The sequence below is a fragment of the Vulpes vulpes genome, chromosome X (assembly GCF_048418805.1).
Source record: "Vulpes vulpes isolate BD-2025 chromosome X, VulVul3, whole genome shotgun sequence".
Classification (NCBI taxonomy): Eukaryota; Metazoa; Chordata; class Mammalia; order Carnivora; family Canidae; genus Vulpes; species Vulpes vulpes.
In genome coordinates, this window is record NC_132796.1 from 48382160 (window position 1) to 48404684 (window position 22525).

Genomic DNA, 22525 nt, shown 5'->3' on the forward strand with positions numbered 1-22525 from the left:
TTGGAGATTTACCCCATAGATACAGATGCAGTGAAACTCTGGGACACCTGCTCCCCGATGTTTATAGCAGCAATGTTCACAATAGCCAACCTGTGGAAGGAGCCTTGGTGTCCATCAAAAGATGAATGGATAAAGAAGATTTGGTGTATGTATACAATGGAATATTCCTCAGCCATTAGAAACGACAAATACCCACCATTTGCTTTGACATGGATGGACCTGGAGGGTATTATGCTGAGTGAAATAAGTCAATCGAAAAGGGCAAATATTTTATGGTTTAATTCATTTGGGGAATATAAAAATTAGTGAAAGGAAATAAAGGGAAAGGAGAGATAATCAGTGAAAATATCAGTGAGTGTGACCAAACATGAGAGACACCTAACTCTTGGAAATGTACAAGGGGTAGTTGAAGTGGAGGTGGGCAGGGGGTTGGGGTGACTGGCTGATGGGCACTGAGGGGGCACTTGGCAGGATGAGTACTGGGTGTTATGCTATATGTTGACAAATTGAACTTCAATAAAATAAATATGCAAAAAAGTAAAAAAGAAAGGAAAACTTTTCTGCGGCAGCCATCATGGAAACAGATATCTGAATAATGCCTGAGGCACATAGTAGGGATATAATTCGCTCTTCCTAGAGTGTGTCACTGAGAGGCAATGTTCAGGGAGACACCTCTCTAGGAACACAGGCGCTGGCCAGCACCATGTTCCTCTCCTACCTCTCAGTATAAACCCAGAGCCACCTGTGGGAAGCAGCATAGTACCATTATTGGTTCTCTACATGCTTACAACAAGGCCTATCACCTGCGCTCTAGTGAAACTTCCCTCCTTCACAGTCACGTGTGCCTCAGTCCCAGTGTGGTGTGCACTTGCCCAAGAAGAGTGGCACAAGCACCTGCACATACCATGTCTCTGGACCAGAAAGTTTGCAGGGCCTCACTTCCTGCAAAGGTGATGACAAGGTTCATTTCACAAGCAGAAGATTGCACCCAATTAAAACTCACCACATTTAGGCCAGAACCAATCACTGCCCACAACAGGCAAGGAGAACCTCTATAGACTGGCCCGAAGGAAAGAACTGCCAAAACACAACAGCAGAGTGTATGCAGCACACACCAGAGAAACTCCCTGAAGCACCAGGCCCCAGGAAATACATAACATCTTCATAAGGACATTACTTTTAGAGGCAGAAGACATAACTGGCTTTTCCAAAACACAGAAGAAGGCAAACAGACAAAATATGAAGAAGAATTTATCCCAAATGAAAGCAAAAAATAGGCCACAGCCATAGGTCTAAGTAACATGGTGGATGAAGAATTTAAAATAATGATTATAAGGGTACTCACTTGGCTTGAGAAAAAAATAGAAGACATCAGTGAGACCCTTACCACAGAGATAAGAGTTAACAAAGAATCAATCAGAGATGAAGACTGCAATAAACAATGTTTCATTTTTGATGCATGAACAGCAGGCTAGAAGAAGCAGAGGAATGGATTTATGACCGAGGAAACAAAGTAATCAGAAGTAATGAAGCTGAACAAAATAAGAAAAAGAATAATTATGAACACGAGAATGAACTGAGGGAACTCAATGACTCTATCAACTGTAATAACATTCCTATTATAGGAGTCCCAAAAGAAGACAAAAAAAGGGTGCAGAAAAATTATTTGAAGAAATAATAGATGAAAACTTTCCTCATCTAGGGGAAATAAACAGATATCCTGAGAACTCCCATCATAATCAACTAAAACAGGACAACACCAAGACATATTGTAATTAAATTGACAAAATATAATGATAAATAAAAATGTAAAAGCAGCAGGACAAAAGTTTTTACTTACTAGGGCAAACCCATATGGCTAGCTAGAGGTTTTTCAACAGAATCCTGGCAAGCCAGAGGATGTGGTATAATATATTCAAAAGGATGAATGGGGAAAATCTGCAGCCAAGAATATTTTATCCAAGAAGGTTATCATTCAGAATAGAAAGATATATGTATGTCTTCTTTAGATAACTGTTCATGAAATGCTCAATACTATTTAGCATCAGGGAAATACAAATCAAAATGAGATAATCACCTCAAACCAGTCAGAATTGCTAAAATTTACAACTCAGGAAACAACAGATATTGGCTAGAATGCAGAGAAAGGGGAACCCTTTTACATTGTTGGTAGGAATGCAAATTGGTGCAGCCACTCTGGAAAACAGTACAGAAGTTCCTCAAAAAGTTAAAAGTAGAACTACCCTATGATCCAGTGATTATACTACTAGGTATTTACTCAAAGGATGGAAAAACACTAATTAAAGGGAAACATGCACCCCGATGTTTATAGCAGCATTATCTATAATAACCAAGTTATGGAAAGAGCCTAGATGTTCATCGACAGATGAATGTATAAATAATTCTACTTTATGGTATTCTGTATTATTCAGCAATCAAAAATAATGAAACCTTGCCTTTTTCAGTGACATAGATGGAACTAGAAGGTATTATGCTAAGTGAAATAAGTCAGAGAAAGACAAATACAGTATGATTTCACTCACATGTGGGATTTAAAAAGCAAAAGATATGAACACGGGGGAAGGGAAGGAAAAAATGAAATAAGATGAAAACAGAGAGGGAGGGAAACCATGAGCGACTCTTAACTATAGGAAACAAACTAAGGGTTGGTGGAAGGGAGGTGGCTGGAGGGATGGGGTAATTAGGTAATGGGGTAATAGGGTAATGGGAATTAGGGAGGGCACTTGAAGTAATGGGTACTGGGTGTTACAAGCAACTAGTAAATCACCAAATTCCACCTCTGAGACTAATAATACAGTATGTTACTTAAATTACATTTAAATTAAAATTTAAAAAAAAATTAAATGCAAAAAAACTTTAAAAAATAAAATGAGAGATAAAGAGCTTCCCAGACAAAAATTAAAGGAGTTCAAAACCACTAAACTAACCCTGTAAGAAATATTAAAGGGGACACTCTGAATACAAAGGAGAAACCAAAAATGACAGTGTAAAGGCAGGAAACACAAAAGCAGTAAAAATGAATATTTCTGTAAAAAATCATTGAAGGAACTGACACACACAGAAATGATATAAAATACAATAACACTTACCTGAAATGTTTGGAGAAGAGGAGAAATTAATGGGTTCAAACTTGAATGACCATTACCTTAACATAGACTGCTATTTCCAGAAAAGGTTATATACAACATAATGGTAACAATATATCAGAAACCATTAATAAACTTGCAAAGAATCAAGAGAAAAAATCCAAAAATATAACTAAATAGAAGCAGCAAAACATGAAAAAGATAAAGACAAAAAAGGATCAGAGAACATCTCCAGAAACAACAAAAGAAATAATATAATGACAATAAACACATATCTATCAATAATTACTTTGGATGTCAGTGGACTAAAGACTCCAATCTAAAGATATAGGGTGCCAGAATGGATTAAAAAAAAACCCAAGACCCATCTATATGCTGCCTACAAGAGATTCATTTTAGATATAAAGACATCTATAGATTGAAAGGGAGGGGATGGAGAAACATTTATCATAAAAATTAATACAAAAAGGAACCAGGGGTAGAAATACTTCTATTGGACAAACTAGACTTCAAAACAAAGACTATAACAAGAAATGAAGAAGGGCAGTATATCATAATAAAGGGGGGAATCCAACAAATATATGTAACAATTTTAGATATTAAGCACCCAACACAGAAGCATCCAAATGTATAAAACAATAACAAAAATAAGGAACTAATTGACAATAATACAGTACTAATAGGGAATTAACACCCACTTAAACCAATGGAGAGATCATCTAAACAGAAAAATGAACAAGGAAGCAATGGATCTGAAGGACACACTAGACCAGATGGCCATAACAGATATATTCAAAACATTCCATCATTAAACAGCAGAATACACATTATTTTCAAGTACACATAGAACATTCTCTGGGATATATCACATATTAGATTGCAAATAAGGCCTCAACAAATACAGAAAGACTGAAGTCATACCATGCAATTTTTCTGACCACAATGCTATGAAACTAGAAGTCAACCATAAGAAAAAATCTGGAAAGACCACAAATACATGGAGGCTAAACAATATGCTAATAAACAATGAATAGGTTAACCAGGAAATCAAAGGATAAATTTTTAAAAATACATGGTAACAAATGAAAATGAAAAACATGATAATCTGACAGCTTTGGGATGCAGCAAAAGTGGTCCTAGGAGGTATCTAAGAGATCCTAAGAGGGTCTATAACAATACAGGCCTACCTACCACAAAAAACAACCAAAATGTCAAATAAACAACCTAACTTTGCACCTAAAAGAATTAGAAAAAGAACAGAAAACAAAGCCTAAAGCCAGTAGAAGGAAGGATATAATAATGATTAGAGTGGAAATAAATGATATAGAGACAAAACAACAAAAAGAACAATTAACAAACAGTTGAACAGATGAATGAAACCAGGGGATGGTTCTTTGAAAAATTAGCAAAAGTGATAAATCTCTATTCAGACATATCAGAAATAAAAGACAAAAGAACCAAGTATTTAAAAATCACAAAGGAGAGAGAAAAAGTAACTAACACCACAGAAATACAAATAAATATAGGAAAATATTATGAAAAACTATATGCCAACAAATTGGACAACCTGGAAGAACTAGATACATTTCTAGAAATATATAAATTATAAAAACTGAAAAAGGAAGAAATAGAAAATTTGAACAGACTGATAACAAAAGAAATTGTATCAGTAATCAAAAGACATCTAACAGAGTGTTCCTGGATGGCTCAATTGGGAAAGCATGCAACTCTAGATCTCAGGGTTGTAAGTTAGAGCAGCACATTGGGTGTAGAGATTACTTAAAAATAAAACCTTGAAAGAAAGAAAAAAACTCCCAAAAAATAAAATCTGAGGACCAAATTGCCTCATAGGCAAAGGCAAATTCTACCAAACATGTAAAGAAGAGTCTATATCTGCTCTTCTGGGGCAGCCCGGGTGGCCCAGCAGTTTAGCGCCACCTTCAGCCCAGGGCCTGATCCTGGAGACCCGGGATCGAGTCCCACGTTGGGCTCCCTGCATGGAGCCTGCTTCTCCCTCTGCCTGTGTCTCTGCCTCTCTCTCTCTCTCTCTCTCTCTCTCTCTCTCTCTCTCATGAATACATAAATAAAATCTTTAGAAAAATATCTACTCTTCTGAAACTATTCCAGAAACTAGGAAAGGAAGGAAAACTTCTCAATTTATTCTATAAGGCCATTATTACCCTGATACCAAGCCAGATAAAGACACCGCTTAGAAAGAAAACTACAGGCCAGTATCCATGATGAACACAAATGCATAAATTCTCAATAAAATACTAGCAAACTAAATCCAGTAATACATTAAAAAAAATCATTCACCACAAGCAATTGGGATTTACTCCTGGGTTGCAAGGGTGGTTAAATATTCACAAAGCACTCAGCGTGATACATCACATTAATGAAATAAATGATAAGAGCCACATGATCATTTCATTAAATGAAGAAAAAGCATTTGACAAAGTACACCATCCATTCACAATAAAGACCCTCAGCAAAGTTGAGTTTGAGAGAACAAACCTCAAAATAATAAAGAGCATATGTGAAAAATCCACAACTAATATCCTCATTGTGGAAAAACAGAATTTTTCCTCTACAGTCAGGAACAAGATAGGGATGTCCACTCTCACTGCTGTTATTTAACATACTACTGGAAGACCTGGCCTCAGCAATCAGACAACAAAGAGCAATAAAAAAGCATCCAAATCAGTAATGAAGCAGTAAAACTTCCACTACTTGCAGATTTCATGATACTACACATTAAAAACCCAAAAGTTTCCACCAAAAAACTTCTGGAACTGATAAACAAATTTGGTGAACTCATAGGATTCAAAATCAAGGTACAGAAATCTGTTGCATTTCTATATGCCAATAATGAAACAGTATAAAAAGAAATTAAGGAATTAATACCATTTACAATTACACAAAAACAATAAAATATTTAGAATAAATCTAACCAAAGTGGTGAAGTACTTTACTCTTAAAACTATAGAGAAATTGAAGATGACACAAAGAAAGGGAAATACTTTCTATGCTCATGTATTGGAAGAATAAGTATTGTTAAAGCATCTCTACTACCCAAAGCAATCTAAATGTTTTATGCAATTCCTATCAAAATTCCATGAGCATTTTTTCACAGAGCTAGAAAAATCAATCCTAAAATTTGTATGAAACCACAACAGACCCCAAATAGCCAAAGCAACCTTGAAAAAGAAAAGCAAGGCTGGAGGCATCACTATTTCTGACGTCTATATTACAAAGCTGCTGTAATTCAAACAGTATGGTACTGGTACAGAAATAGACACACAGTTCAATAGATTAAACTAGAAAGCCCAAAAATGACCCCACAACTATATGGGCAGTTAATCTTCAACAAAGTAGAAAAGAATATACAATGACATAAAGAATGTATCTTCCAAAAATGGTGTCGGGAAAATGGATAGTAACATGTCAAAAATGAAACTGGGCCACTTTCTTAAACCATACACAAAAATAAATTCAAAATGAATTAAAGACTTTAATGTGAGATCTAAAACCATAAAAATCCTTGAATCCAGAGCAAATCTATATTGGCTGTAGCAACTTCTTTCCAGATATATTTCTTCAGACAAGGAAAGCAAAAGGAAAAATAGACTATTAGAACATCATCAAAATAAAAAGCTCCTGCACAACAAAGAAAATAATCAACAAAACTAAAAGGCAACCTGCTGAATGGGGTAAAATATTTGCAAATAACAACTGATAAAGGGCTAGTTTCTAAAATATATAGCGAACTTATAAAACACAACACTAAAAAAAATCCAACTAAAAATGGGCAGAAGACATGAATAGGCATTTTTCCAAAGAAAACATCGAGATGACCAACAGATACATGAGAAGATGCTTATTGTCACCTATTATGAGAGAAATGCAAATCAAGACTACAATGAGATATCATTTCATACCATTCGGATTGGCTAAATTCAACAACACAACAACAAATGTCAGCAAGGATGTGAAGAATGAGGAACCCTCTTAAACTGTTGGCAGGAAAGCAAACTGGTACAGCCAATCTGGAAAACAGTATGGAGGTTCTTCAAAAGTTAAAAATAAGGGGCACTTGGGTGGTTCGTTTGGTAAAGCATCAGAATCTTTCTTTTGGCTTAGGTCATGATCTCAGGGTTGTGAGCTCAAGCCTCATGTCAGGCTCTGAGTTGGGCATGGAGCCAGCTGAAGATTCTCTATCTCTCCCTCTGTCCCTCCCTCTCTCCCAAATTAATTAATCAATCAATTAATTAATTAGTTAATGACGTTAAAAACAGAACTACCCTAGGATCTTGCAATTGAGCATGGATCTCACAACTGAGAGATCATGACCTGAGACAAAACCAAGAGTCAGATGCTGACTATGCCACACAGGTGCTGTTTGTTGTGAGATTTTTGATTACTGATTCAATTTCTTTGACGGTTATTCTAGTGTTTGAATTTTCTATTTCTTCCTGTTTCAGTTTTGGTAGTTTATATGTTTCTAGCAATTTATTTATTTCTTTCAGGTTGTCAATTTGCATATAATTTTCCATCAATATTCTCTTATAATTGTATTTCTGTGGTGTTGGTTGTTATTTCTCCTCTCTTTTTGTGATTTTATTTATTTGGGTCCTTTCTCTTTTCTTTTCGATAAGTCTGGATAGACTTTTATCAATTTTATTAATTATTTTAAAGAATCAGTTCCTGGTTTCATTGATCCATCCTATTGTTTTTTTCAGGCTTGGTTTGGTCTTTCATTCTTGTTGTTTTATCTTCTATGTAATTTATTTTGCTCTAATATTTATTATTTCATTTCTTCTGTTGGCTTTAGGTTTAATTTCTTTTTCCTTATATGTAATGTTAGGTTGTTTATTTGAGATTCTTTGTTTTGTTTTGTTTTGTTTTTTGTTTTGAGACAGGCCTCTACTGCTATATACTTCCCCTTTATGAGTACTTTTGCTGCACCACAAAGTTTTTGGAGTGTTGTGGTTTCATTTTTATTTGTTTCCATGTGCTTTTTAAAAATTTCTTCTTTGATATCCTGATGATCCACTCATTCTTTAGTAGCATGTTGTTTAACTTCCATGTATTTGTGGCTTTTCCAAATTTTTTCTTGTGGTTGACTTCAAATTTCATAGAACCATGATAAAAAATATGTATGGTATTGTCTCATTTTTTTCTACAATTATTTGTGATCTAGTATGTGGTCTATTCTGGAGAATATACCATGTGCATTTGGAAAGAATTTGTATTCTGCAGCTTTATGATGAAATGTTCTGAATATATCTGTGAAGTCCATTTGGTCCAGCGTGTCATTCAAAGCCATTGTTTCCCTGTTGATTTTCTTCTTAAATGATCTGTTCATTGCTGTAGGCGGGGTATTAAAGTACCCTATTATTATTGCGTTATTATCAGTAAGTTCCTTTATATTTGTTACTGTTTAATATATTTGGATGCACCCAAGTTGGAGGCATAAATATTTAGTTTTTAGATCTTCTTGTTGGATAGTCCCCTTTATTGTGACATAGTGCTCTTCTTCATCTCTTGTTACAGTCTTTGTTTTAAAGTCTAGATGTCTAAGTATTGCTCCTCTAGTTTTCTTTTGATATCCATTTGCATGATAAATGTTTCTCCATCCCCTCTCTTTCAATCTGCAGGTGACTTTAGGCCTAAAATGAGTGTAGGCAGAATATATATATATATAAACTATATATATATAGTTTTTTTTCCATTCTCACACCCTATGTCTTTTGATTGAAGGTTTAGTCCATTTACATTCAGAGTTATTATTGATAGATATGTGTTATTGCCATTTCTCTGGAGATTTTCTCTGATTATTTACTTTCTTTTCACTTTTGGTCTTTTCTTCACACCCAAAGTGTCCCCTTTAATATTTCTTGCAGGGTTGGTTTAGTGGTCATAGTCTCCTTCAGTTGTTGTTTGTCTGAGAACTCTTTATCTCTCCTTCTATTCTGAATGATAACATTGCTGTATAGAGCATTCTTGGCTGCAGATTTTTTTTTCATTCAACACTTTGAATATATCATACTCTCTGGCTTGCCAAATTTCTGCAGAGAGATGTGTAGCTTAGATGAGTCTTCCTTTTTAAGTTACAGATTTCTTTTGTCTTTCTGCCTTTAGGAGTTTTTTCTGTATTACTATATTTTTTCAAATTTAATTACAATGTATGTTGATATTGGTCTACTTTTGTTTATTTTAATGGGAGTTTTCTGTGCTTCTTGGATTTGGATGTCTGTCTCTTTCCCTAGTTTGGGGAAGTATTCAGCTATAATTTCCTCAAATAAATTTTTCATCCTCTTTTTCTTTCTCTTCTCCTTTTCCTTCTTATGATATAAATTCTTTTATGGTTGATGGCATCACTGATTTCTGTAATCTATTCTCATGTTCCATAATTATTCTTTCTCTCTTTTGTTCAGCTTCATTATTTTCCAATATTCTATCTTCTATATCATATATTTGTCCCTCTGCTTCTTCTATCATTGTGTTCATTACATCCAGTCTGTTTCAAATCTTAATTATTGTGGTTTTTTTTTCATTTCTGGCTTATTCTTTGTTAACTCTTTTATCTCTGCCTCTTTAATCCCTCTCTTTAATCCCTCTTAAGGGATTCCCTTAAGTTTTCCATTTTTTCTCAATTCCAGAGAGTATCCTTGTGGTTGCTTTAAATTCTCCATCAGGCATGTTAATTTTTTAATTAATTAATTTTACTTTTTTAATTTAAATTCAATTTGCCAACATATCGTATAACACCCAGTGCTCATCCCATCAAGTGCCCTCCTCAATGCCCATCACCCAGCTACTCCATTCCCCCACCCACCTCCCATTCTGCAACCCTTTGTTTGTTTCCCAGAGTTAGGAGTCTCTCATGGTTTGTCTCCATCTCTCATTTTCCCACTCAGTTCCAGGCATGTTAGTTATATCTGTTTTGATTAGATCTCTGGCCATGATCCTATCTTGTTTCATTTGGGATAAATTCTCTCATCTTGGTATTTTTGTCTAAGTTACTATCTTCTCTGTGCTATAAAATCCTGGTATGTTTCTTATTTCTGAGAATAATGGCTTTATGAAGAAGAGGCCATATAGTGTCCATGGCCTGGAACTTCAGAGTGTCTCTTGTGTGTGCTGCGTTCACTCTGCTGGTGTGTTTTGGTTGCTCTATTCTTCAGGACAGTCCTCTGCAGAGACTTTCCTTGCCTGCTTATGGCAGTGTTTGGACCTTAGACAGAATGCAGTGAGGTTTATCTAGGTGTGCACAGATCTGCGTGTTAAATGAGACCTAATACTTCTTCTGCTAGCATTGAAGTCTTGCATATATCTCCATTTGGGAGATATGGTGTGGTTGGGGGTTTCTGCTGGTCTTCTGGGGAAGGGTCCTGCTCACTGGGAGTTACTCAAGCTTGACCAAGAAGGGCAGTACTGGCAGAATGCATGGGTATGAGACTTGGTGTAAGCAGGTTAGGCAGCCAGTGTCAGTGCTGTGCTCTGTGTAGACACTACTGCAGGTGGTTCTGTGCTTATGTTGAGGTAGGGCAATGGCAACAGCCAGTTCCTTTGTCCCAGCAGAGGTGTTTATTTTCTTGTTGCTTTCAGGAAATCACTTCCAGAGGAGAAAATAATTTCCTCCTGTGCATTCCAGGTGTTTTTCAGATTGCTGTCTTCATGTTGTATGTCTCTAGGTTTTTTTTCCCTGACTTCTCTCTAGGAGCATCTCAGTGCCTTCCAGGCTCTATTCCATCCATGCCTGCTGACATTTAAAACTAAAAACTTTAGGAATGTGATATGGGGGCAGGGGGACCTACACTGGTTCTTCTTGGAAGGGTCTTCTTGTGCTGGAACTAATGCAGATTTACTCAAGACAGGCAGTTGCACCAGAACACAGGGGCATGGGACTTGGAGCAAGCATGCTAGGCAGCATGTGTTGGGCCAAATTGCCCTTGGCAGGTGGCTCTGTGCCTATATGAAGGGGCAGGGGAGGGATATGGCACCTGCTGGCTCTTTTATCACCAAAGAGGCATCTCTATGAACACCATCTCTTACAGATGTGCTCCAAGAAGAGCAATCTCCCCCCTGAATGCCTTAGTTGCCTGTTGACCTTTAAAACTCCAGTCTTCAAGTCCTGCTTGTTACAAAAACTCATGAAAATCAGCTCTTATAATTTTTCCAGCTCATGGCTTTGAAGACGTGTTCTCCTTTTTCATTACCCTCTGTGCCCCACTTTCATGTGTCTTTTCTTGTGACCAGGGCTCCCTCCCCTCTGCAGCACCCACAATCCATTTCTCCCCTAAACTATGTCTCTATATTTCTTGACTTCCTCAGTGTGGCTCTTCTCTTCCTCTATTTGTGGAATTTGTTTTGTCCATTCATAGGCTGATCTCTTAAGTATTCAGAATGATCCAAATGTTATCTATTTTTGTTCAGTGGACAAGAGGAGTCCTGGGTCCACCTACTATGCTACAATTTTAGATGTCCTTTCTAGGTACCCTTTTTAAATACCTTTCCAGCACACATTAAGAACTGCTACTAACACGTAAGACACTGCATTACAAAAATAAGTTTACTTGTATCTCGATCATAATAGCCTTTTTTTTAAAAAAATAACATCCATTTGTTCATGAGAGACACACAGAGACATAGTTAGAGGGAAAGGCAGGATCCCCATGGGGAGCCTGATGTGGGACTCAATCCCAGGACCCCAGGATCATGCCCTGAGTAGAAAGCAGACATTCAACCACCGAGCCACACAGGCATCCCAATAGCCTATCTTTTTAAAAGTAGGAACATGTATTATTTCTCACTACATCCATAACTTGTAAAATTGTCTCTTCACCAACTAGGCTGCCAGTAAGCATTTATCCAATAAATAAATGGATGGAAATCAATGTGATCCAGATTCTGTCCATCCTACGTTTCAGTATTAAGAACTCAGTATATGACTGGAGTTAAAATTTAGTCTGTAATAAGAGGACAATATCCTTATCAATAGCTGAGGTTAAGGATCAATTTGTGGTCTGGGACAGGTCACTCTCTAGCCATGATTAGATGCTCAGACCATAGCCAAGGTTAACTTCATATCTAGATTAGAATATCAATCTATATCCAGGTTTAAGTCCAGGATAAGGTTCCATGTGTGACCAGTATAGCGATGTCTGGTAAAACTAAAGACCTAAGTTATGTACCCTATTGTGAGATTGAAAATGAGTATTTCATAGACATAAACTCAGGCTGTTAAAAAACTAATAATAAAAAATAAATAAATAGACTCAGGCTGTGATTAATATCCTTGTTTAAGCTCTCTAAGAGCAATGAAAAAAAAGGGACAAGCCAGAGGGCTGAGGCAGAGGTACTACATATCCTTTGTCCCTTCAGCTAAGTGTTTTCACTCACCAGGTGCAGCGGCTAGTGGCCAACCAGTGCTAGATTCTAGCACTCCATGGGCATGCACAGAGTAGGGGCGGCTGGCATTATTCTTGAACACCACAGTTAGGATATCACCAATCTCTCCTCTGAGAAGTGGACCTAATATATGCAAAAAAAAGAGGAAAGTCTTTTGTGGGGTAGTGGGAGAAGGATACTAATGGCATTAAAGAAAAGGACATTCATAGGAGCTCCCTTTTTTAAATTCAGAGGCCCTTAAACTGATACTAGTACCTACAGGATGAGGGTACTTCAACAAGAAGATTGTGCTTCTAATTATCATTATTTTTTCACACCAAATCTATCATTTATCTATCTACATACCTATCTATCATCTATCTAATATCACAAGGATATCTCAGGAATCTGTGGAATCACTGTCAGTAAGGACTGAGAGTTTCGCACAGAGTTAAAAAAAAATAAAAACGGGCTCTCTGCAAGGGCCAATATAGGTTTCTTCTGTGTGAAAAAAGAGTGAAGAAACTCATTGGCCCCTACAAAATGAAGAAACTGCATCAATAATTAAACTGGGGTACAAAGGTAATAATGATTCCTTGTAGTTTATTTCTTACTCTTTCATGTTCCTGAGTTCCCCTGACTTCAGTATTTTTAAAAAATCTATCACTGTCAGAGATCCCTAGAGAGATCCTGGAAAAAATATGGTTCACATTGCAGCAGAATCCTCCCCCACTTTGATTGCTTATTTTATGGCTGAGTTTTTTAGATTACTATAGTTCTATTGTATCATAAGGAAAAACTAATAGAAATAAAAATGCCCTCTTGATATTACATTGCCTTTCTAAGAGAAACATAAATCTCTAGATTCCAGGAGGAACTCACTTACCTAATATTCCTAAGTGTTCCTCTGGTCCAGTTCTTGGCCGAGGGATCTTGAATGTACCATCAGTATATTCTCTGAATACAGCTTTCTTGTATCTGGAACCAAGGAGCCCATTCTGGTTGCTCAGGAAAATGTGACCATAACTAGAGGAATCCAAATAGTGGTATCAGCATCTGGTCCTTGACCCCTCATTTTCAGGTATGAGAAAGCTAAGTCAGACCAAACATATCACAGACAGAAGAAAGAGAAGACATATTCCTTCTAATGTCAGATTTCCCACCATATTAGCTATATAACCACAATAAAGATGCCAGATTTAAATATCTACTTATGTAATTAATATGACCAGAACACTGGAATAAGAATCAGAAGCCCTGATCTTTAACTCTAGTCTTAGTGATGTCTCATATGGAATTAGTTTGACAAAAGGACATGGTATAGGGTAAAAGGAGAGCACTAACTGCTGCTGCTGATGGAGAGTAAGGAATGGGAAGAGGTAAGGAGGAAATGGAATTTTACAAATTCCTCCCTGGAGATTATTTCTTGTTTACAAAAACCCTTATTATTTATTTTATTATTTGACATCTCCAACAGGCTAATTAGTTAGGTAGAGGTAGAATCAGTGGCCCAGAAGTGACAACTTATCTTTATTGATACTGTCAGCTAGAAAGGGAACTAGCACTTGGACGCAACTGTGCTGCTTTTTCCTTATTTCCTTCTAATCAATTTATTTCAAGTGTACAACATCACTTTAAAGATAAATAAACTAAGTCCCAGGGAAGAAAATTCACTTTCTCTAGGTTTCAGAACAAGTTCGCAAGAAGACTTCAACATCAACAACCAACATAAAAGACAAGAATTGCTAAAGAGTTGTAAGAACAACAAAAATAAATTGTAGTGGAAATTGCTAAACTGTTCTTCAGTTTCCATTCTCCTTCTCTCTTGGTAGTAATATAATCATGTAGATTTTAGCTGAGTGCATGGCCACCTAACTGTGGATTGTAGATTATATTTTCCAGGCTTTATTTTTTCTTAGAGTAGACATACAATGTTACATTAGCTTCACGTGTAAAACATAGTGATTTGATAAATGTATACATTTGTGCTATGTTCACCACAAGTATAGCTACCATCTTCCCCAGTACATCTCTATTACAAAATCATTGACTTTATTCCTTATGCTGTGCCTTTTATTCCATGACTTATTTATTGCATAGCTGGAAGCTTGTATATCCTACTACTCTTCATTCATTTTGCCTAACCCTCAACCCCCTCCAAGTCTCAGGGTTTCTTGCAGCTAGGCATGGACACATTAATAAGTTTAGGATAATGGGTTATGAAAGAAAGTGGTTTTTTTTAGGTTATGTCTTTACAGATACTGCTGCTTGCCCTGGACTGAGTTTCTCTTTTGTAATTGCTGGGAATGACTAGAATAGGCATCTTAGTTTCAGAGATGAAAAAAAGTATTATGAGTGATTAGTTTACCTACTATCCCTGGGCTGCTCATATATATACTATTATTTGAGCAAGAAATAAAATTCTAACTCACTCAAGCTACTCTATTTTTTCTGCTATACAGATTAGCCTATACATTGGTGACATTTTTCAAGTGACAGGTAAGCTTGGGTGTTTAGTCCTTTGAGTAAGACCTCTGTAAAATTTAAGTTCTGCTGTAGGTGCTACTGGCAACCAGAGGAAAAGAGGCAAAGATAAAGACCATGAAGATGTGGGTAAGGTCTTTTACTTCAGACCCACAGTACAACAATATAGAAGAATCACCGAGTTCCAGCTTATCTGCATTCCAGCACCTGTTTCAGATTTGCTGGTATCTTATTAGGTTCCTTTAGATAAGTGTTTCCTTTTCTCAGTATTTCAATATCTTCCTTATCCATGAAATGGTCCAGAGTCTCTGAATTTTCTTTAAGCCTTACCTGTCCTTCTCAGACTGGTTGTGCCATTCCAGTTCCCAGCTCCTGTCAGGGCAATAGTCCCACTCTACCTCTTCTGCCATGATGTAGTAGATTCTTGCAGCCTGGTATCGTTGGTGATGGTTGGCTTGGTTGCCAGGACACTGGGAGACATTATAGACTGCCTTCATCCCTGATTCTCTATGGCTGCCTGCCTGGCAGTAAATCTCAAACATCCCTGAGGAAGGAATAGAGAGAAAAAACTGAATCTGAATATCCCTGTGTAGTATCTGGAGTATTTCCTGTATCTTTCTCAGCATACTGTATAGAGTGGATAATTTCAGATAAAGATGTTTTATGCATTGGATAAAAAATGATTACAAGTTTATTGAGAGCAGTGAGCACAGAAGTTAACAGCTCTGGCTCCAAACCTACATTGTTTGGATTTAAAACTAGACTCTTGCCACTAGGATGGCCAACCATTCCCTGTTAACCTAGGACTTTCCTAGTTTTAGCACTGAAAATCCCATATCCCTGTGGAAACTGCTCAGTTCTGAGCAAACTGGGATAGTTGGTCACCATATGACACTTGTTAGCTATATGATCTTGAAGTAATTTTTAAGCCTTTGTATGTTTCAGTTCCTTCATGGTACAATGTGGATCATTTTACTTGTTTCACTGGGTTGCTTTAAAATTAAACACAATAAGATGTACACATTGCTTATCATAATGCATAGTGAATTGTAATAAGTAAAATTATAAATAAGTAAATCATGCTGTAATAATTATTATTCCAAAAAATGCATTGACCAGTTGTCTCTCATTTCTACCAAGTGCCAAATAAATAAAGGCTTAAGTAGATTAAAAAAAAAACTTGACTATCAGGATGCTAATATCAGAAGGCTTTGAGATGGCTTTCCCTCAGTTTTTACAATGAGATTTTTGGATATCAGTCTTAAATATCAGAGTTGTGGAGCTAGCTGCCTGGAACTGACATCAAGCTACAGGATTCTGTCAAGGACATTAAGACATTTGGAATGTGGATCAGGAGAAGCTGACTTTCCTAGGACATTTATTTTCATCATTCTTTCACTTGATGCCCACTGCCTATCCCATCACTACAAACATTTTATTGGCTTTTAAAGGCCTCTATGAGCTGGCTCCAAACCATGACTCAGTCCCAAATTCAACCAGTGATCCAACTAAATTTGTCCCTTGCTTTCCTTATCACATAGCTCATTTCTATCTTGGAATTTTCATTCATGTTATTACTCCCTTTTGGAATGTACCTGCCCATCCCTCCCACAAATATCTACAAGAGTTCACTCATTCTCCAAGACCAAATTCAGATTTAATATCTTCCAGAAACTTCTCTATGACTATTCTGGCTCATACTGACCTCTACATTCTTGCCTATCTACTCTTAACACACTACATCTAAACCGCATGATTAAAGAGTAAGTGATCCTCTTTACAAAACAGTCTTTCCCACTACTTTATAGACTTCTTGAAGGAATCTTTTCCTTTCTTTCCACAAAAATTTCCCAACTCTTCTATTTCCCCTACCCTTCTACATCTGTTCCATCAGTAAATCCTATCAGCTCTTCCTTCAAAATTATCCTTCATTTTCACTCTTCTTCCCTAGTCAAAACCACCATCATCACTAAAATGGATCCTGACTGTCTTCTCTGCTTCTTCTCCTTCCATCTTCAACCATTTGTCACACAGGATTCAAGGCCCTCTTTAACAAATATGATCCAGAGCACATTGCTACCTTGCTTTAAATGCTTCATTCATACTCAGAATGCAATCCAAGCTTATAACTATGATTATAAGGCCTCACATAATATGAATCTTGCCAACCTCATTTCATGTCACTCTTTTTCTTTGCTTACTACAGTCCAACCCTACTGACTTTTCACTCTGACTCTTGAAAAACCATGCTTGTTCCCATATTTGGACATTTGCACTTATTGGCCCCTCTGTTTGAAATGTTCTACTTAGAAATCTTTATATGGCTCATTGATCCTCATTATTTAGGTCTCAATATAAATATCACATTCTTGGATTGGCCTTTCCCAAACATCCGCTCAAAATTAATGCCCTTTTCATTTTATCACATCACCATATTTTATTTCCTTCATGATATATATCACAATAAAAATTATCTTATTGTTTTTTGAATGTGTTTTGGTGTGTTTTAATGTGTCTACTGTGGATCTTTGCAGAGAATAAGAATCATTCTTTCTTTTCACTTTTCTCCAGTCTTAGCACATTGAAGATGTGCAATAAATATATTTTGAGTGAATGAATATGTGTGCAAATGAATGGCTCCATATGCTGCTCAAAACTCATAGCTCAGGGGTTGGTGTGGATAATAAAGTCTGATGGTTACTGAAGAGGATAGATAATAAAAAGAAGACATTCTGGGAAGTCATGTGCCTTTGGACTAGTACATCATCTAAATTTTCTCATATGGACATTATTATCCAAGCCACTCTCTCAATGCTCTTTAATACATTGCTTAGCATAATGCATATCCAAGCCACTCTTACAATACTGTTCTTGGAATCATAGTATCCTCCTAACTCTTTGACCAATTCTTTTCTGTTTCCTTATTTTGACTTCTCTTCTTCCTTGTACCTCTTAAATGTTGATTTATGCTTTACGTTTTCTTTCCTATCACTTTACAGCTTATGAACTTGAACTATGAGAACACTCAAACTTGCTAGCCTGGACTACTTCTCCTGTCTTTACATTTCTACCTAGTTACCTACTGTGAAATTCATACCACCTGAATTTCACCAGGAGCTTAAAAATTGACATACTCTAAAATGAGTACTTTCTACCCAAATCTTACTACCCTGTCCTTGTTTTTATACTTGCTAATTTGGTTAAACATATATATACATATATATTCCTGAAGTTTCCAGTTTCTATATATATTACAGAAACTGGAAACTTCAGGAATATTTTCTTCTTGCTCAGCCCCTCAGAAAAGTTCTGTAATTTCTCTCTCAAATATCCCTCATTGCTACCCCTTCTCTCTATCCCTATTGCTTCCATTCATTGGCAGGCTCTTATTGCCTCTTGCAATAGCCTCCTACTTTGCCTCCTCTTAAGCCTTACTTCTCATTATTCCTTCACAGAGATGCTATTAGCATTTTGTGTGGGACTATTCTTCATTGTTTAAGACTGCCCTACACATTGCCCCACCATCTAAATAATAGTATCACCTCCTCTATATCACCAGTCATTGTGACAAGTAAAAGTACCTCCACACAGTTCCAAACACTTTTAAGCATACCACCTTCAGTTGAGGGTCACTGAATAAAATCAGTTTGTGTTAACTTCTTCAGGCAAATTCTGCTTTTTTAAAAAATTATTTATTTATTTATTTATTTATTTATTTATTTATTTAATGGAGAGAGAGAGCACAATCAGGTAGAGTGGAAGGTAGAGGAAGAGGGAGAAGCAGGCTCCCCACTGAGCAGAAAGCCCAATGTGGGGCTCAATCCCAGGACCCTGGAATCATGACCTGAGCTGAAGGCAGACACTTTACTTATGGGGCCACCCAGGAACCCCCAGATGCTGCTTTCAAGTCACTACCCATAAGCGTCCTATTGCCTATAATAATGATCTCTTCACCACCCATTCCATTTCTGTGCCTGGTGACAGTTTACTCTTCTTCAAATGTTCATTTTGAATGCCTGCTTCCCTATAAGAGCTTTACTACACAAGTCAGGCAGAAATTGTTAGTTTTCTGTGTGTTACTTTAGCTCTTGGCAAGACGGTACCATCATCTCTCCTTCATACTAACTGTGAGCTGCCTAATTCATCCTCGTATCCTCAGTATCTAGACCGCTTAGTGGAAGAAAACAGAGATTTACTGTTTTGTGAAAATGTTATTGTAAAATGAAGGGAAAATAAAAAGAAGTGAGGAATAAAAGAGAAGGAAAACCAGAGAAAAAGTCAAAAGAGGAAAGAAAAGATACAGATTGAAGGAAAAAGTAAAAGAAAATAAGAGGTAGGGAAAAGGAAAAAATCTAAAAAGAGAAAGGAAGACAAAGAAAGAAAATTAAAGAAGTGATGGAAATGGAGAAAAGGGAAACCAAAGAAGAGGGAAAAATTAAAGGAAGAAATAAAAGGAAAAAAAAAGGAGAAAAGAGAGGGGAGAGAAGGAAAAGGAGAAAGAGAAAAGGAAGATAAAAAGAAGAGAGATAAAAGAATGAAAGAAGAAAATTAAAAAGAAGAAAGGACAAAAATAAGATGGAGAAAAAAATAGATGGAAGTAAAAGAAGGAAAGAATGAATGAATAAAGAAGAAATGAGAGATAAAAGGAGATAAGAAGAAAAGGAAGAAGAAAAATGAGAGAGGACAGGAAAAAGGAGTGGTGGAAAGAAAATAAGATTAAAAGGTGTGGGGAGAGGGGGATAATGAATAAAGAAAGCTCCAATGGTGAAAAAAAAGAAAAAAACCCTGAGAGACTAGGGCAATAATAAATAATAAATGCTCTCTTGCTTGTTGAGAACTCTAACATGAGTTTCATGGAAAATAACACATTACAAGCCCTAGTTCTTTTCTGTCGCTTTTCCTATCCATTAAAGCTCTAGAATCATTAGTTCTACTGGAAGAACTGAGGTATGTAAGATAATATTTTTAAATACAGTTGTTCATTTCTATTAAGTGTGGTATAAACTTATTAAAATCTAAAACAAGGGAAAAGAATATTAAAGCAAATAACCAATAAACCCATAGGATTCAAAATTCTTAACACTTTGCTGAATTTTTCTGGACATTTGTTTTTCTAGTTTGTTAAGCATAAATGTAGGCATTCAGTACACAAACTGTTGAATATTCATGGTGATTTTTAAAAAGATTTTATTTATTTATTCATGAGAGACAGAGAGACAGGGGCAGAGAAAGAGGCAGAAGGAGAAGCAGGCTCCATGCAGCGAGTGGGACTCGATCCCAGGACTCCAGGATCATGCCCTGAGCCAAAGGCAGACACTTAACCTCTGAGCCACTCAGGCGTCCCCATGGTGATGTTTTTAGGTCATCTGCAAAGCTGCTTAATTACATATGTGTATTTACCACCTCTCATCACTAGTTACTCTAAAGAATTCCAATGCCAAATTCTGGTCCTGGCTTTTCCATTAACTCAATAATTTTGTCCTGTGTTTGGAGACTACTTCTGAGGGTTTCTCTCTATCTTAACTGGAGATCAAGTGCCCAAGGGAAGAATGAAGGAGACTTCAGATCCAAGAATCATCTAAGGAGTAAGAATAAATAGGACTTAATGGGGAAGGGTCAAGATAGTAAGAAAAAATTGAGAGCCAAGATATTTAATCTGGGTAAATCACACACACACACACACACACACACACACACACACACACACACACACTTCTGTCTTTTCTTCCCATTAATAAAGTAAATTGACATTATCTCAAAGGGGCTCTACCACTTCCAACATTCTAGTATTCATGAAATCTTTATAGAAAAAAGAGTTTACATGTGGATGTCCATACATTTCAGGGTCCACAAACTAAGGGGGATTTGAAATATTAAAAAAAAAAAGAAAAAAAAAAGAAAAAAGAGTTTGAAAGGCCGGAGAAATGCAAAGGTAAAAAGAGTCTGGGCTTTTGCTAATAAAGAAATCCAGGAATCTTTAATGGGGGAACAGAAGACTAGCTGAGGACAAAGCACAATCCCAGGGCAGCACATTGACAAGTCCTTGAAACAGGCAGAAGGACATTCCTCTACAGACTCAAAAGCCTCGATGGTAATACTTTGCTAAGGGCAAAAGGCAATCTTAGCCCGACCCCAGGATCCTGTAAGTCTACTTTATTTTTTTCCAATATTTTACTCATTCATGAGACATACACACACACACACACACACACACACAGAGAGAGAGAGAGAGAGAGAGAGAGAGAGAAAGAGAGAGAGAGAGAAACAGAGAGGCAAAGACACAGGCAGAGGGAGAAGCAGGCTCCATACAGGAAGCCCGATTTGATACTTGATCCTGGGACTCTGGGATCATGCCCTGAGCCAAAGGCACATACTCAAACTGCTGAGCCACCCAGGCATCCCTCTGATCATCTTTAAAATAATATTGCTTGCCTAAGCTAGACAACTTGAGGTAACCCTCAGAGAAATTTCCACAATAGCTCATGTATAGACAATCTTCTTGTTATTCTGTGGGGATAACAAGAGCCCGTGAGTATATGATTATTTAAACAACCAAAGAATGGAATTCCCCAGCAATTGCATATACAACTAGCACTTTGAAAATTCTGTATGGCTGGGATGACAAAATTGTTCCCCTTTTTAAAGAAAGATATTTTATTTATTTATTCATGAGAGATACAGAGAGAGAGAGAGAGGCAGAGACACAGGCAGAAGGAGAAGCAGGCTTCATGCAGGGAGCCCAATGTGGGACTCGATCCGGGGACTCCAGGATGATGCCCTGAGCTGAAGGCAGGCGCTAAACCACTAAGCCACCCAGGGATCCCCCAAAATTGCTCCTTTAGAGCCAGAGCATACCCTACCACATGGGGTTAAATATGGACTTAATGGAGATGACCACACTTTCTTTATGATTGGATTGGATGATACATTTAGGGATGCCCAACATTGTATGACTGTCTTCTAATGTGATCCCAATGGCTATGCCACTCTGATTCATGGTCACGGCTTTGATAGACCATGGCTGGATAAGTCACTGTAATCTGGGCTTTGCCTGGATGCACATATATATCATTACCATTACCAACTCAGCCAACCTTACACATTTAAAACAGTGGACATGTTTTATGTTTCATTGTTATGATTGCCTAGCATCCATTTTTCTTCCCTCTTTGAGACCAGATGATGTTGTTTGGAACATGGAACCTCTTCGTAAGTACATGGTCAAAGCCCTAAATGACACTCAATGTAGAACGTCTCTATTAAATACTAAAGCAACACAAATGTGTTGAAGCATTTTTACAAAATGGAATGACATTAGATGTTTTAACTGTTACACAAGATATGTTATCATTTAAAAATGCTGTATATACATTCCAGATGACCACAAAAATATTTCTGGGTTTCTACCTAACATAAATACTCAAATTGGTGCTTTAAATGATCTCTCTCTAGCAATTGCTTTGAACTCCTGGACTAAAAGAAAATTACCAAAGTTCAGCTATCAAAGGTCTTCACTTTCTCATTATAATGTTAACCTTAAT

The 22525-nt window shown here is 36.8% G+C and overlaps 1 protein-coding gene across 4 annotated transcripts in view; it reads right to left on the bottom strand.

Annotated features, from left to right (window-relative positions):
* Nucleotides 1-22525, bottom strand: part of HEPH (hephaestin) — a 97200-nt gene that overhangs the window by 26142 nt on the left and 48533 nt on the right. For all 4 annotated transcript variants that reach the window (XR_011998113.1, XM_025987654.2, XM_072743463.1 and 1 more), the window contains exons 13-15: nucleotides 15315-15528; nucleotides 13387-13526; nucleotides 12513-12644 (exon numbers count right to left, since the gene is read on the bottom strand). Coding sequence is in view for 3 of the 4 variants with exons in the window: in XM_025987654.2 (XP_025843439.1) it covers nucleotides 12513-12644; nucleotides 13387-13526; nucleotides 15315-15528 (486 nt within the window). In the remaining variant the exon portion in view is untranslated. The remainder of the gene's footprint in view (nucleotides 1-12512; nucleotides 12645-13386; nucleotides 13527-15314; nucleotides 15529-22525) is intronic.